Raw genomic sequence first — 15,681 nt, forward strand, 5'->3', positions numbered from 1 at the left:
CTGGTTCCAAACCTATTGTGGACAATATCAATGTCCAAATTACTTCTATTGAAGTCAATGGAATATCTAATTATTTGTTATGGGCTCAAGCTGTTAAAGTTTACATTAATGCCTAGGGTAAGCTCAAGTATCTCATATCCGAACCCTCTCCTCTTGATTCTAAGGACTATGATGAATGAATGTGTGAAAACGATACTCTTCTTATATGGCTGTGGAATAGTATGGAGTTCACAATTGCAGCCAATGCTATGTTCCGCACCACCACTAAGGGAGTTTGGAGTGACTTGGAAGAAAGCTTCTCTCAAGAGAAGAATATGACCTATATTTATGATCTCTATGAGAAAATTTTCAACTTGAAGCAGGGAGACAAATCTATTAGTAATCATAGTGCCTTTAAGGGAATATGGGAGGAACTCGATGTTTATCAACCTCTCACCATAGATCTGGATTGAAGATACAAAGGGCTGGGTTTCAGGTAGCGAAATTCTTAGTTGGATTGAATCCTGAGTTGCAGCCGGGTAAAGGTCAGATTCTTGGTGGTGAAAAGGCAGCACCTTCTCTGAATGAGGCATTTTCTCATGTTCAGCGTATTTTTTCTCCTCATACCAAAGTTGATTTGTCTTCCTCTTCTAAGAAAAACTCTGTTTTTGTTGCTAATAGTGGTGGTCATGGTCGTGGCTCTAGCTTTCCTGGGAGAGTTTGTGGTTCAGTTGGACATGGACGTACCATACTTTGTGGCACTGTACTCGTTGTGGCAAGTCTAACCCATAGTTGTCACGGCGTCTAGGCGACCCAAGGCATTGGAGAGGGTCCAAATTCAAGGCAACACCAACTAGGTGACCAAGGCATCCAAGGCGCCAGCCTAGGCACCCAAGTCTAACCATATTGTTGATACATGTGGGTGAAACATGGTAAACCTCAGTGGGCCCAACGATTGGCCAATATAGCAACCCCCGATGGAAGTAATGACTCGGTGTAATCTGGTGACACTAATCTTGCCACCTTATCTGGAGCTAGTACGTTAGGATCCTTGTCTCATGGTGATCTGGTTACTCAGTTTTTGAAGCGTGTCCAACAGCTAGAGTCATCCTCCTCATCCACAACTACTCTAACCCATATAGGTAGAATTGCCCTTTTTACCACCTCATGTCCCACTTCTTGTGTCATTGGTTCTAGTGCCTCTACGGTCTAACCATATGACAAGTAAGTCAAGTTTGTTTTCCTTGCTTAATAAAACTCATCATCCATCTCATGTTGTTCTTGCTAATGGGTCTTCTATCCAAGTCATTGGCCATGACACTCTGTTCCTGCCTACTCCTGTCCTTTATATTCCCCAGTTACCTTTGGGTCTTTTATTTGTTAGTCAACTCACCAAAGTACTTAGTTGTTCTATTACATTCTTTCTTGTTGTGTCTTTCAGAATCTTCAGACAAAGAAGAGGATTGGTGGAGGGAAGGCGTGAGAAGGATGGGTTGTATTACCTCGAGTGTGACGTGTCTTCTATGGTTGTTGCTACTACCTCTAGTGGTGTTTCCTCTATAATGGCATTAGTTAAGACATTTGTAGCTGTCTAAATTTCAATTAAACTTATCAAACCATGTCTTGGGCGACCATTTCAAACCATAAATCGCCTTATGCAATTTGCGAACTTTACCAACATTATCCCCTTGAGCAACATACCCAAGAGGTTGTTCCATGCACATCTCAAGCAGATCATCATGTAAGAATGCATTCTTGATGTTCAACTGATACAACGGCCAATCCCACAGCCACAGAAATAAGCACATGAACTAAATTGAGATGAGCAACGGGAGAAAAAAGTCGCAAAATAGTCCACACACCATAGGTCTAAGTAAACCTGTTAGCCATCAAACGGGGCCCTTAACCGCTGGCTAAGGGAGGTTAGCATTGAATACGAATTTGATTAATAAAAATTAACTTTATGCTTGCTGCCATTGTTGCTGCTCTTTGTGAGTGTATATCCTTGTGGATCTCAAGGTGGAAGGGATTGGTGGATCTCCAATCGACTCCTTGCATCGAGAAGATCGGGAGGGCTGCTACTTATCTCCTTGCATCGTGAAGATCGGGAGATCCCATTGTTCATCTTCAAAGCTACTGCCATTGAAGACCTGCAACAAGTAAGAAATTCTACAACTATTCTTCTTCCTTCTAGAAGGTCACATACAAGGTGATTTTCGTGAGAATTCTGCCCAGCCAAATCTAACAATTAGAACCTGCTAAAAATTTGATCGAGTCTTCCTCAAACCCTAAGAGAGACTCGATTCAAATTTCAGCACCATCCACCCAGCCGATTGTCTGAAATTATAGTTTTACCCCTCTCTCCTACTTCTACTAAGAAACCTCCATAACTTCGAATCTGTCCATCAGTTTCAAACCAAACTTTCAGCATACATCCCTTACATCGTTGTCGACACTCGATCCAAGTTTCAGCTCCAAACTCCCACTCTAACCCCTTCATCTCCTTGCTCCATTAAAACCCAAACTCAAAACCCTAAAATTCAATTATGCCCAAATTTGCAGAATTTCAAAATTCATCCAAACCCTAACCTTTTTTATACCATATTGACCCCCTAGACCTGCCCATTAATACCCTATAAACCCCTTTCCCAATATCCAACCCAAACCCTAGGAATTGACCTAAATCCTAGTGCTGTCCATTTGAACCAGCAGCCCCTTTTGTTATTTGATCCTGTTGTTTGGCTCCTAGTAGGTCTCCTACCTATCTAGGACTACATTACCCTGAGTGTGGACGGTGTTAAATAATACATTGTAAAATGTCAACTTTGCCCTCTTCTAAGATCCTGTTAAATAATTACAATGTAAAATGCCAACTTTGCCATCTTCTAAGATCATAAACCATCTATGTCTTCTCTCCCTCATCTCAACTACTCATCTCGTCTCCCTCTCTTCTCTCTCGGATTTTTTATGGTTCTTAAAAACCTATTCAACTCCACCGATTGAAACCCTCATCTCCATCTCTGGTTTCACTAACAACCGAACCATAAAAAAACCCATTTTCCCATCTCTGTTCTCCATTCCCACTAACCAAAAACCCAACTGTGATTTTCGATCTCACCCTTTTCCTTATCTATTCTCTCAAATTAATTTTGAATTTTTGAAATAACCATGCTGCATTAGATTGAATTGAAATTGTAACCATGAATAGTGATTTTGAAGAACATGTACAAGTGTGAGGAATTGCGTTACCCGGTTTACAATCCCAAATCCCGCCAAGTGCTAAATGAGAAAAGTAACTTTCGTTCTCTCCAAAGGAAGAGGCGTCTGTTCATCTTCCCCCGCCCTTTCTCTTGGGATCCTTAAGTCCTTAACTCTCTCTCTCTCTCTTTCTCGTTCTGCCTCAAGTCTATAGTTTTTTTCTACGATGTATTCACAATGTGGCAGGCTCGTAATATTAGTGATTGCAGTTGCTTGGTGGCTGCCATTGGCAGATGGGTTTCCAAATAGGGGACACTCTTGGTATTCCTTCCATTTCTCTCAACCTAATAAATTCCTTAATGAGTTCTGTTCTCATATCTCCCATTTCTAATTCTCTTCTTCTTCTTCTACTTATCTGCAGTTTTCAAGTTCCAATCAGACTTCCACAGCGTACTGCAAGTATCAAGACGAGAGTACAAGAGTTGCACGGCTGATAACCCGTTTCAGTCCTTTTGGATCGGCCCATGTGGAGATTGGGTACTTGAGAGGATTTGCCCAAGAGATATCTGGAGGAACCAAGTGGGGTGATGAGGTTGGTAGCCTTAGCAGAGCGTTTCTTATCAGTTTTCTTCTGGTTTTGATTTTCAGGGTAAGCTTTGGAATTTGTGGGTGGTTGAAATTGAGAAGAGAACGAGAGTGAGAGGAAGATGAGGATGAGGATGATTGATTAAGAAGACCAAATATACAGAGACAAAGTTTGGGTTTGCTGAACTTTTAGGGTTAATGGCGATAAGGGAGAGCAGGAAAAAAAATACGAGCAAGAAGAGAGAGAGAAGAGAGGGAGAAGAGATGAGTACTTGAGATGAGGGAGAGAAGACATAGATGGTTTATGATCTTAGAAGAGGGCAAAGTTGGCATTTTACATTGTATTATTTAACAGGATCTTAGAAGAGGGCAAAGTTGGTATTTTACATTGTATTATTTAACACCGTCCACACTCAGGGGGTGCGGCTGTATAATTTAGAAACACAGGGGGTCGCTCTGTATTTAGGACAAGCCTCAGGGGGTCGTGTAATTTTCCCTAAAAACAAATTTATCAGACTGAAAAATTTTCTTAGAAACATCAAACTGGGTCTTTATTTCGTTATAAAATGTTCTAAAATAGATAAATTCAGAATGCTCTTTCAACAAATACAACCATGTCAACAACAACTCAGTCTTATCTCAACTACATTGGGTTGGAACAAATACAACCATGTCAACCAGGAATAATCATCCACAAAAATAAGATAATCCTAACCTATTTTTTGACTCGACATGGACCCTAAATATATAATAGTGCTCCAAGGACAATAAAAACAAACTCCTAGACACTACGAGAAGGAAAAGACAAACGATGATGCTTCCCAACTCACACGCTTCACACTCATGGCAAGAAATAGACATGCAACTAGGAATCATGTTACTCAGTGTAGGTTCACTAAGTGTTATTCTAATCATTCGGTATTTGTCCATCGTCGTGACTTTAGGGTGGTTGTTTTGATTGTGTATGTCGATGATATTATTATATCAAGCGATGATTCATCTTTTATTGCAGAGGTTAAATCCTATTTACAGCAGTTTTTTCAAATGACTTAGGTGTCTTCCGATATTTTCTTTGGATTAAAGTGATCAGGAGTAAAAAGGGAATTAGTCTTTTACAGAGGAAATATGTTTGGATATTCTGGCTGAGACTAGTAAATCAGTTGATTCACCTATGGATCCACATAAAAAATTTGGGGTGAATGATGGTGAGGACCTTACAGACGAGCATCAGTACAAGAGGTTAGTTGGTAGACTCATTCATACCTATATATTGATGTTGAAGAGGAGCAAAGCAAATTACGATGACAAGGTCTAGTGTTGAAGCTGAATATAGAGCTATGGCTCATATTGCAGTTGAGTTAATGTGATTAGGTCTCTTCTTCTTGAGCTTGGGTTTCGGTTACTAAACCCTTAGATATGTTTTTGATAATCAGGCTCCCATTTGCATTGCCAGTAATCCAGTGTTTCATGAGGACTACGCATATTGAGGTCGACTGTCACTTTGTGAAGGATGCAGTAATGAGGAAGTCGATCATTATTCCATTCGTTTCTTTTGGAATTCAGCTTGGTGATATGTTCACCAAAGCTTTGTTTCCTCTAACCTTCTTCGAGGGTTGTTCCAAGCTGGGCATGGGAGATGTATATTGTCCAACTTGAGAGGGAGTGTTGAGATTGGTGTTATATATAAGTTAAGGGTTTTTATGTAATGACATAAGTTCAGGGGTATATAATGTACACAGCCTCTCCGCGAAGCGAAGCGGGGGTTAAGATTCCGTACATTATGACCCTCTCCAAACCCCGCAGTGAGCCTCGTGCACTGGGTACGCTCTTTTTTTTACACTGTTGTGCTCATGGTAAGGCATTCAGCCAGACCGTGAACCTGGTTTTTTAGGCTTGCGGCTCTCTCTTCATCTTCTTTTCTCACTTAACTTTTTCTCTTGAATAGGATTCTGAGCTTAGTTCTGATATTGTTTCATTTACTAATGATAACAAATGATTATTAGATGCTTTAGCGTTTGAGAAATGAAGACTTACTGTTTATGCAATCATTCTGTTTGAGTATACCCTTCATTTGTTTTTGAGCAATAACCATAGATGGTTACAGTTAGATTTTCCCAAAATTATAGGGTTGTGCTATGGGTAACCCTGTTGGTTATAATTATAATGTAACCTTGGCCCTGATTCAGCCACTTGGTGACTCAGATGGGGCTGAAGATTTGTGGACATATAGACTACAATGGGTTGCATGGTAAACATGGGAGGAGATGGCATTGGATGAAAGGTGAACTTTTGAATTTCAGGCTGAAATTTGTTACCTGGCCAAGCTATGCCATTCCCTAAATATCCATCAGTCATTTGTCACACCATTATTCCACGTGGCAGAATCAGGCCATGGTTACAATTATAGTGACCAATTAAATTTCCCCAAATAATATGGCTTATTTTATCTTTCTTATTTGTTTTTATAGCATTCTATTACTTAAAGGAGGAAAGCCAGTGAACCTGGAATTTAATACATGCTGCATCTGAAGCAAGGATGGGGACAATCAGCGACAAGCTAGAAAGTCCATGTACACATCACAGTATCTGTAGTGTCCCGAGGGGTACCATCCATTATCACATGGTGCTCAAAGTAGGCTCTGCTCCGGCTTCCGACTCGGGATCAAGAGGGCCCAGAGCAAATATCTGCATTTTTGCTAGGGTTTCGTCACAGAACAATATTCATAATCCTCGAAAAGTAGAGCAGGGCAGACTATTTTATCAAGAATGAAAATGCCCGTCAAGAATTACAATGGAATGTGGATTGGATCAAGTTAGGAGCCATCCATATTATTCTGCTGATCCTGTGAAACTTAAAAAATCGCGGCAAATCAAAGTTGGTCAGGAAATTGGTTTGCTTTTATACAGATATGACAGTGTGTTTGTCATGATTCGATATTTTGTAATATTATCAGTTTACAAGATCCAATTGATTTACAAACCAAACAAACCTCCCCCCTCCCCCTCTCTTTCCAGATCTCACCTTCTTCTGATTGAACCACTTGACTTAGAACTGATTTCAAGATTTCCGCTTACGATTGAGCTTAAATCAGCGTAGCCATTGACCTGCTCATTGGCATCCTCGTCGAGGTGCCATTTGCAGAAAAAAAAAATCCATCTTGGGGAAGAAAATTGAGCAATGACAGGTGGGCTTTCTTGATGATGAGTTGAGTTGTCGGGTCGTGATTAGGCCGTTTTCCCAATTTAACCTGTTGTGGTTCCCTGGGGTTCTTTTCTTTTGCAGGCCTTTGCCTCCCTCTTTGTAAAAAACAGGGTAGGATAATAAAACTTTTGTTGAACATGGACTGATCTGATTGGACATCTGAGAACAGATGATAAAAAAACTAGAGAAGACAAAAAAAATTTGCCATTTTGATCGGCCCATATCAAAATGCACATGCGGATCTACTTTTAGGTGAGCATGCTGGAATATTTTTCTTTAATTTAAACCAATAGTAAAGCATCAAGCTAAATACCTGGCGTTACAGCATTTATCATGTAGTTAGCTTGATCTATCATCCAATTATAGATTAAGGTTTTACGCCAAAGAGGTATAAAATCAGCTTTTCAAAGCCGAATTTGATCATTCTGCCAAAAACAAAAGCAAAGCAAGACAGTTCGGACTCTCCTCGTCAATCAAAACATGGCGCCATAGTACAACCAAGTCTCTACTTCGAATGTAATGTTACCCATAGTTTGTCCTTTCAACAAAATCGTAACTCCAAAAAACTTGGATTCAGAATTGAAGACTAAATTAAGTTCTAAAATATTAAATTGTTTTATCTTCTCTGGAACATAAGATATAGATGAACAAACAACAGAACAGGGTGGAAAAGGGGGGAAATTTGATAATAAGTGCACCAAAAACCAACTTTTACGGATGAGAGCCATTCCTGGATACCCAAAAATACAGTCTTCAACAGTCATTTATCCTCCTTCAACTTGATTTCTCACTTCTTGGTTTTCTTGGCTCCTCCCCTACAAGGAAAATAATAGGATAACAATTACTTGGAAGTTGTAAGGGCCTCAAAATTTGAGTGAAAGAACGAAGTATGAAACCAGAAAGACTTACTCAGTTGCTTGAGGTACAGATGCTGGTGGGGCTCGCTCCACAGGTCCCTGTACACGAGCAGTAATGATGGGAAACTCAGAAAACTCTAATGGACGCTATTCTTAACCATCAAAATTCTGAAACAGTATCTTATACAATTTCAAATGTATATTTTGTAAGGGTTTACCTGAGCCAAACGTTCCTCTCTCCTCGCAAATTTTCTTTCCCTGCTTGCCTTGTTCTTGGCCCGTTTAGCCTCGAATTGGTCAGACAATGTCTTCTCTCTCGCTTTCTCAGCCTTTGACTTGTGGATGCTCTCCATTAGCACACGCTTGTTCTTGAAAACATTACCCTTAACCTTCATGTACATGTCATGATACATATGCTTGTCAATCTTTTTTGCTTCCCTATATTTGCGGAGCAAGCGCCTGAGCACACGCATCCTCCTCATCCAGAGAATCTTTGTTGGCAACCTTGCCTCCCGTGTACCCTTCCGTTTACCTGCAAACATTACAGACTACAGTATAAGATGGCCGAGTTGCCACTGAACAGAAAACTAATAGAGCAACAACAAGAATGTCACCGGTCAAACAAACAAATTCACTAGAATTATAGTTCAACTGTTTTCTACCCTTCTCCATTGCATTGTATCTAGTCCAAATGGTACTGGCCACCAATTCACAGCACTTCTCACTGAGAAGACGGCCAGTAATGGCCAAAACCATATCATTTATATTTGAAAATGTAGATCTTTCAGAAACCATTCAATTTTCGAATAAAACTGAGAAACTTAATGGTACTGGCGACCAATTCACAGCATTTCCCATTGAGAAGACTGCCAGTAATAGCCAAAACCATATCATCTATATCTACAAATGCATATCTTTCAGGAACCATTCAAGTTTCGAATAAAACTGAGTAATTGCCATCAGCATATCTACTCGGGTAAGATAGCAAATCAATATTCTTAATTAATAATATACTGTTAATCAATAAAATACTATTATTTAAGATTCACATTGCAAAACATACCATAACCAGAGTGACGTCCCTTTCTCTTGGCCTCCTTCATCCGGCGTGCACGTGAGCGAGAGTGTATCTTGGTTGGCTTCCTGATGATGAATCCATCCTTCACCAGCTTTCTTATGTTTTGCCCTGCAGTTGACAATCAGTTAGAAACTGAAAACAACCTGCACACAAGTCCAAACAGTAAGAAAATATGGAATCATCATCCTGTATGAGGGTAAGGCTACAGCAGAAACAAATAATCAAAGAAAAAACTAAAAGCAACTCCAGAACCTCAGTAGAGAGCTGGTATAGGTTTTGGAGATATATCCATATCTTCCATTTTGCATTTTCCTTCGATAAAGGACACCCTAATCAAAGAGGTTTAAACTTTAGAAGCTAGTTATTAGTTATAGAAGATAGAACTATCATAGTAGTCTTATCTGATTCCTCATTTAAATCGTCGGAAGCAGTTCAGAAGCCCTTGCATCAGTCAGTATAATAATCCAATTCTTCATCAGACACCAATTTTCAACAGTGGCATAGTTTTTCAACAATTAGAATCAGCAGTCTGTGCTAACACAACTTCCTATGGTTCAACGTTCATCCAGTTTCACTGACCTCTAAGATCACACGATGATAACAAACACAGTAGAGTCACAGTTAAACGTCTTGAACATAAAACTACACTGCCCCAATAAAAGAAACACTAAGAATCATAAAAGCATACAGTCATTAGCTAAAAGAAGAAAAACCCAAGCGTAGTTATTTTGTATAGGCATCATTTCAATGTTAATCTGAACTGTCAGGGCAAAATTCTACTTGAAAAAAAAAACACGTTCAAGGGATGAGCAGAACAAGAATAGTGATACTCTTAAAAGTAATTCTGAATTTGTTGATAGAAAAAACTAGTAAAGCTTCAAACCATTCCAAAAGAAAATTGCTGGTATAGAACTTGCAAAGACAAGCAAAGATAGCAGCAGATTTACTCATCCCATAAAGGCCCTAGTGAAAACAATACAAGTAAAATAACAATAAAATACCAGAGCATTTATGTGTGCTTCGATCTATCACAAACTGCACAAAAGTATTTTAATGAATCGCAAATTTTTTTTTTGAAGCGGCCTATTAGAAGATAAAGCCTATTCCAGCAATCAAACCAAAGTCTCCACATTATGTTTGGTGATTCAAGATGGTAGGTACCCAACAGAAATTTTTTTGCTTAAATGAGTATATGTGATACATCCATGTCCATCATATGATTTTTCTTTGATAAAGGACAACCACTCTCCCCCCCTCCCCCCATCAAAGAGGTTTAAACTTTAAAAGCTAGTTACTAGTTGAGGTTTAGGGTTCAAGGTTAAGAGAGGAGCTGTACAGACATAGTGATACTTTTAAAGAAATTCTGAATTTGTTGATAGAAAACTAGTAATAAAGCTTCAAATCTATTCCAAAAGAAAATTACTAATGTAGAACTGGCAAACACAAGTAAAGAGAGCAGCAGATTTATTCATCCTAGTCGCTAGGTGCGTTCTTCCAGCCATCGATCGCATATAGGTCTCTGTGACAACTAAACAAATAAAATGGCAACAAAGAAGAAGAGCGTCTGTGTGTGCCTCGATCTATCACAATCTTCTCAAGAGTATTTGAATGAATCGCAGTTATAAATTGAAGTGTGCTACTGGAAGCTAAAGTCCGTTCTAGTAACCTCAAATATAAAAATAAAGATACGAGATACAGTGGTAATGGAAGGGGGGTGACCGTACTCGAATTGGCCATGGAGATTTCGTTGACCTCATTAGGATCGAGCCAGACTTTCCCTCTCCCACACTTGAGAACACTGGCCGAAAGCCTCTTCTGAAGCTTCAACGACACCATCGCGTCGCCCAGTCGTTGTCTTCCTCCCTCGCCGTTGCAGAACGAGAAATGCAGCGAAGAAGGGAAGAGATTTCCTTTTATATTCAGAAGCTAACTCGTTAGGGTATCCCGTAGCGTGTGAGGGACTTTCAGGGTTTTGCGACTTATGAAAGTTGGATTCCAATCTGACGAACAAAACATAAATAATCTCTTGCATTAGAGATCGTTTCTTGTATGACCGACGGGAGGATGGAAAATATATTCTTCCACTGCAGATTTTCCAACACTGGATGAGGTTGCCTGGGAGGATGCAAGTTTGTCCCTGACAGCCCGAGCCCGCCTGAACTCAAATAGGGCCTGGGTTGAGATACCTTGGCTCTGAGGGGAGGTTAGAGTTGGGAATTTTCGACCCTGAGTCAGGGTTGGGTCGGGTTAGACTTAAGATTAAGGCCTTAGGCTGAGCTTGGCCCGGCCCAACCTGACCTTCTCTTCATCTCTTGTTCTTTAGTTTTTTTGTTCTACTTCTCCCTCTTATTTCTTCTGCCTGGCCAGCCTATGCATCTCCCCCCCCCCCCATGGTCAGGTCCAGTCAGGGTTAGTCCGACCCAAACCTGAGGGCAGGTTAGGGTTGGATTTTCTGACCCTAAGTTAGAGTCAGATTAGACCTGGGCTTAGCCAAGGCGACTTAGGGTTGGGCTGAGGTTTGAAAAGGCCCAGCCCAATCCGATGGCTTATTAACAGCCCATTTATAACCCAATTAACCTATTTAAAGACCAATTATAGTCCGATTCACTTGACCTTAATTATGAACCAATAACTGTCTGACCGAATATAAATGTGGCCACTCCTAACGTATGAAGTTTCGTTAACTAAATAATAGGGTGTCAAAAAAAAAACTCGGCCATCCCAACCCAACCCTAACCTGCCCTAAAGCCCGGATAGGGCTGGACCGAGCCCAGGGATAAGTAAGGGTTGGGCTGGGTTTCACAATTGCTAGGCTTTGGCCAAGCCCGGCCTGAGTTGAGGCCTCGGCCTTGGTAGGGCTAGCCTGATCGTGTATTAATGTATTATATAATATATAATACATCAAATAGTGGGCTATGATGCCATGGTGGGCTTTGTTAATTTCACTATTCAATGGACTATCAATGCTAATCATGGACGTGCCGGGTTTGGGAACCCTGCTAGGATCGAGCTGGATTGAGGGTATCTTGGCGGATCAGGCTAGGCTTGGGTTTAAGTTAACGCTTCTAGGATTGGGTTAGGGTTAAGGCCAAGACTGGCCCATTGACACCCCTACTAAATTATGCCGGATCAGCCGAAGATTAACCTTAGAAAAGGCTTATAGATTAGCCGCTCCGGATCAACTAAGATTGGGATCGGGCTCGACCTATTCTGATCCAAATCGACGGATCCGATCCCGATTCTTGAAACCGTGATCCAAAATTGCTATACATGGAAACGGATTGATTGAATTAGCACACAATTGGAGTGGAGTGTGGGACGCGCGTTTTCAAAGTTCTAAACTTGCAGAGTTCCAGTTGACTTCTCTATCAATGAACCTTTTGTTTGCGTTGCATTAAGACTTTCTTAATCAGGGGAGAGGAAGAGATTGAGAATTTCCCTTTTTCTTCTTCGGAAATTGGAATCTTGTAAATTCCTAATCTCCGTTGAATTTTCTGAAACCCTAATTGCCTTTCAGAAATTGTAGCAATTTAGTATCTGTGCCTGAAATAATGGAGGTCTTCGCCATCGCCGATGCTGTTGCAGTGGCAACGACCCATAGTATAGGGTTTGCCAATTTCATCCTTCGGCGCCATTGCTTTAATTGTTTCGGCAACTCCTCTATTCTCTGCGGTTCCTCGTCTGAAACGTCGTATACCACCGGAGTTGCTGGAATTTCGGCCGTTATTGCTCCGCCAGCAGTCAGATCGTATACCTATAGACCCGCTCCCCGGACGTTCACTAGACAGCAGAGGCGTACGAGGAGAAGACCTTCCACGGGAGACCCTGAGGACGGCGGGGAGGATGGATTCTTCGGCGATGGCAACGATGGTCCTTTTGGCGGGGGCCGTAGCGGGGGCAGCGGTGGAAGAGGATGGAATTTTGACGGATATGGGGGGTTTGATTGGGAGGAGTCTTCTTATTCATCTTTTTCTGATCATGCTCTCGATTTTTTCTACGAGGTAATTTGCTGGGTTGCTTTCTCTAATTGCTTGCACTTCGCGTTCAAGAAGCTCGTTAGAATTGTAGCAGCTGGGATTGGCGATCCTTCTAGGGATAAAGTTCCAATGAGATTGGTATAGATGTGCTGAAGTGGATATGTTGCCTCGAATATTTTTTTTACAAGAGCAATCGAGGATAGTCGGGGTTTTTATTTGTCAATTTAGGTCTTGAACTTTGATAATTATCCTTTCGATTATAGTATATATGTATATATCTTCTCACTCGCACTGTAGATAACCCTTTTATGATTTGTGGCTGTACAGAGTCTACAGACAGTAGCTTTATTGTCTATTTTATAAATTCAAAATTAAGTATAAATTGATTGTTCTGGAGATGCTGAACCCTGAAATTTTGTGATTTTGTTATGTTCATCTGGCGATTAGTAACATGCCTTGTAATTTGATTTATTTATTAAATTTAAGCTACTGAAACTGCTCGTTGCAACAAATGGATTATAGGATCTTTCACAACAGAGAAAAAATTGATTGGAATGAGCTTTGATAAATCAGACAACAGATAAATAGGTCTCTTTGGTATATAGGTTATCTAGAAGATTAGGGTCTATATGAGGTAATAGGATTTTGGAAGGGTGAGGAAGGTTATTATGGTAGGAGTTTGAGTGCGAAGCCATACAGCTTATGGGAATAGACAATAGTTTATGGTTGCATTTTTTATGTGTGAGGGAATGTAATTGGTGAAAAGTCTCAAGAATGGTGCTACAGCTGTGTATTTGAATGGGATTGTCGGAATTGTTGTCATTAGTGTAAAAGACTTGAAAAGATTTGATTGAGTAGAATGCTATTGCTGATAGGTTGCAGTTGAGAGATCAGGAGGAGAAATTAATATAAATGAAAGCTTGAACAACAAAAATTGGAAGACGAAAAAGTATCAAAATGAGCTTCTTTTTTTAAGGATTGTCTGCATAGCAGTCAGTGTGTTCAGGTCATCTACCACCATGTTAGGACAACCTGTAACAGTCTAACCTTAAGGACCTATTCTTGGCCCAAAAATGTGCGAGTGTTTCAAATATCTGCTGAAAACAATCTGACCATAGTTGATTTATCTGACAACTCAAGTAGTTAAGGCTTAGTTGAGCTGAATTACCACTAAGGAGGCCTGTGAATTAAAACAAGAGCTGATATCTGAATTTGTTGAATAGGATTTTTCAGCCATGTAAATTGTAATTAAAATTTGTTGAATAGATGTTAATTGGGACTTTTGACACATCAAAGCTTTTATGTTCTTCCACACAAAGGAAGGCATAGTGATGGAAATGAATTTAGGAGGTTGCCTTGTTTAAATTAAAATCAGTTCCCACTTGATTGAATCTAATATAGAGCCTAACACAAGCCTCATTACGAATCTGACTAGGGTACTACTTTTAAGTCTTGTTTATGTTATTGTTACTGATGTAAATATTATATTGGACCATGAAGAGTCATGAAACCATGGCTTACCTTTCCGCTTCTCCTTCTTCGATTGCCAAATAGTATGCATAAGCCTCTGTCACTTCGATCTCTATTGGTCGGATATCAATACCTTCTAGGATACTGATCATGGAACCTAGTGTGGCGAATTCCCTACTTGCTGATGAAGAAGCAGTGCATGTAGAAAGAGAGTGAGGTTGGTTCTGGCTAGTACCAATATAAGCTCAGCATGCTTTAGAGGGCGGACCTTGGCACAATGGTAAGGTTTCATTGGTACCTAGTGGTTGCGGGTTTGAGTCAGGAACACCCTCTTCGCGAAACGGGGGTTAAGGCTACATACATTATGACCCTCCTTAGACCCAATAGTGGCGAGAGCCTCGTGCACTGGGTACACCCTTTTTATGCTTTAGGATGAAAGCATGCCATGAGCTTTGTTATGGGAACACCCACTTAGGTGATATATCAATCACACCTTACATCAACTATCTGCCATGTGGCTGCTTAGGTGGGGCCCACATTTTGTGGACCGGTGATGCATGAACACTTTTCTTGACCGGCCAAAACCCGTTGAGGAGCCCAGATGGGGATGAATCGGATCAAAAGTTGGGTCTTTGGTCCAGTAGAATATTTTAGGATTTTTAATTTTTTGGAATTCTTTATAATTTTTCATTATATTTTTTTGGAGTTGTAAGTAGGGTCAGAGTTAGAGTTGTAGGAGATAGGCTAATTTGTTTTGGATTCTACTTTGGTTTTAGAGTTTGAATAGGAGTTTTATTTCCTTTTATTCTTCCATGTATTTGTGCCCAACAAGTGGGCGAGCCTTGCTGCTTTGCGCTATTGCAACCTGTTGGTGGCGGGTTCAAAACTTGGAAACAGCCTCTCATTGTGAAGCAGGGGATAAGGCTGCATACATTTGTTCCTCCCAGACCCTGCAAAACTATAGAAGCATAAAGCTTATGAGCCACATTATGAAACTTTGGGAGAAGGTTATTGAAGCCTGCTTGAGAAGAGACACTCATATTTCGGTGAACCAATTTGGCTTTATGTCAAGTAGATCTACGACAGAAGCTATCTACTTATTGAGGAGACTAATGGAAAGATATAGAGAGAGCAAGAAGGACCTACATATGGTCTTTATTGACCTGGAAAAAGCCTATGATCGAGTCCCTAGAGATTTAATCCAGCATGTTCTGCTAAAGAAAGGGGTGTCGAGTAAATATGTGGATGTAATTAAAGATATGTATGAGGGTGTGGTGACTAGTTTGAGATCTGTGGGAGGTCAGGGCTAGGAATTCCCAATTACAATTGGGTTAA

At 40.4% G+C, this 15,681-nt stretch overlaps 3 protein-coding genes across 4 annotated transcripts in view; 2 read left to right on the plus strand and 1 right to left on the minus strand.

Annotated features, from left to right (window-relative positions):
* Positions 1-6,279, plus strand: part of LOC122659584 (cactin-like) — a 42,825-nt gene extending 36,546 nt beyond the window's left edge. Inside the window, exon 16 of the mRNA XM_043854686.1 lies at positions 6,231-6,279. The gene's annotated coding sequence lies outside the window, so the exon portion shown is untranslated. The remainder of the gene's footprint in view (positions 1-6,230) is intronic.
* A 1,293-nt stretch (positions 6,280-7,572) lies between these two features.
* On the minus strand, positions 7,573-10,826 carry LOC122660110 (60S ribosomal protein L19-2-like). Of its 2 annotated transcripts, none has more exons than XM_043855292.1 (5): positions 10,624-10,826; positions 8,885-9,007; positions 8,040-8,353; positions 7,874-7,920; positions 7,573-7,776 (listed from the first exon to the last, which is right to left on the minus strand). In XM_043855292.1, exons 1-5 carry the CDS (start codon positions 10,733-10,735, stop codon positions 7,752-7,754), a joined length of 621 nt encoding a protein of 206 aa, XP_043711227.1. In that variant the 5' UTR covers positions 10,736-10,826; the 3' UTR covers positions 7,573-7,751. The 2 variants fall into 2 exon arrangements, with proteins under 2 accessions (XP_043711227.1, XP_043711226.1); XM_043855291.1 differs by having other exon boundaries at positions 7,573-7,779.
* A 1,538-nt stretch (positions 10,827-12,364) lies between these two features.
* Positions 12,365-13,213, plus strand: LOC122660111. The gene has a single exon (XM_043855294.1). It carries the CDS (start codon positions 12,451-12,453, stop codon positions 13,018-13,020), a length of 570 nt encoding a protein of 189 aa, XP_043711229.1. The 5' UTR covers positions 12,365-12,450; the 3' UTR covers positions 13,021-13,213.
* Positions 13,214-15,681: the final 2,468 nt, after the last annotated feature.

Source organism: Telopea speciosissima, chromosome 4 (assembly GCF_018873765.1).
Source record: "Telopea speciosissima isolate NSW1024214 ecotype Mountain lineage chromosome 4, Tspe_v1, whole genome shotgun sequence".
Classification (NCBI taxonomy): domain Eukaryota; kingdom Viridiplantae; phylum Streptophyta; class Magnoliopsida; order Proteales; family Proteaceae; genus Telopea; species Telopea speciosissima.

What these genes read in the sequence shown, in the direction of transcription:
- LOC122660110 (XM_043855291.1), bottom strand. Translation starts at nt 10,735, where the DNA reads ATGGTGTCGTTGAAGCTTCAGAAGAGGCTTTCGGCCAGTGTTCTCAAG. An exon ending in GGGACGTCACTCTGGTTATG is followed by an intron (nt 8,354 to 8,884) that starts GTATGTTTTGCA and finishes TAATGTTTGCAG; the next exon opens with GTAAACGGAAGGGTACACGG. An exon ending in TCTGTACCTCAAGCAACTGA is followed by an intron (nt 7,780 to 7,873) that starts GTAAGTCTTTCT and finishes TTTTCCTTGTAG; the next exon opens with GGGAGGAGCCAAGAAAACCA.
- LOC122660111 (XM_043855294.1), top strand. Translation starts at nt 12,451, where the DNA reads ATGGAGGTCTTCGCCATCGCCGATGCTGTTGCAGTGGCAACGACCCAT.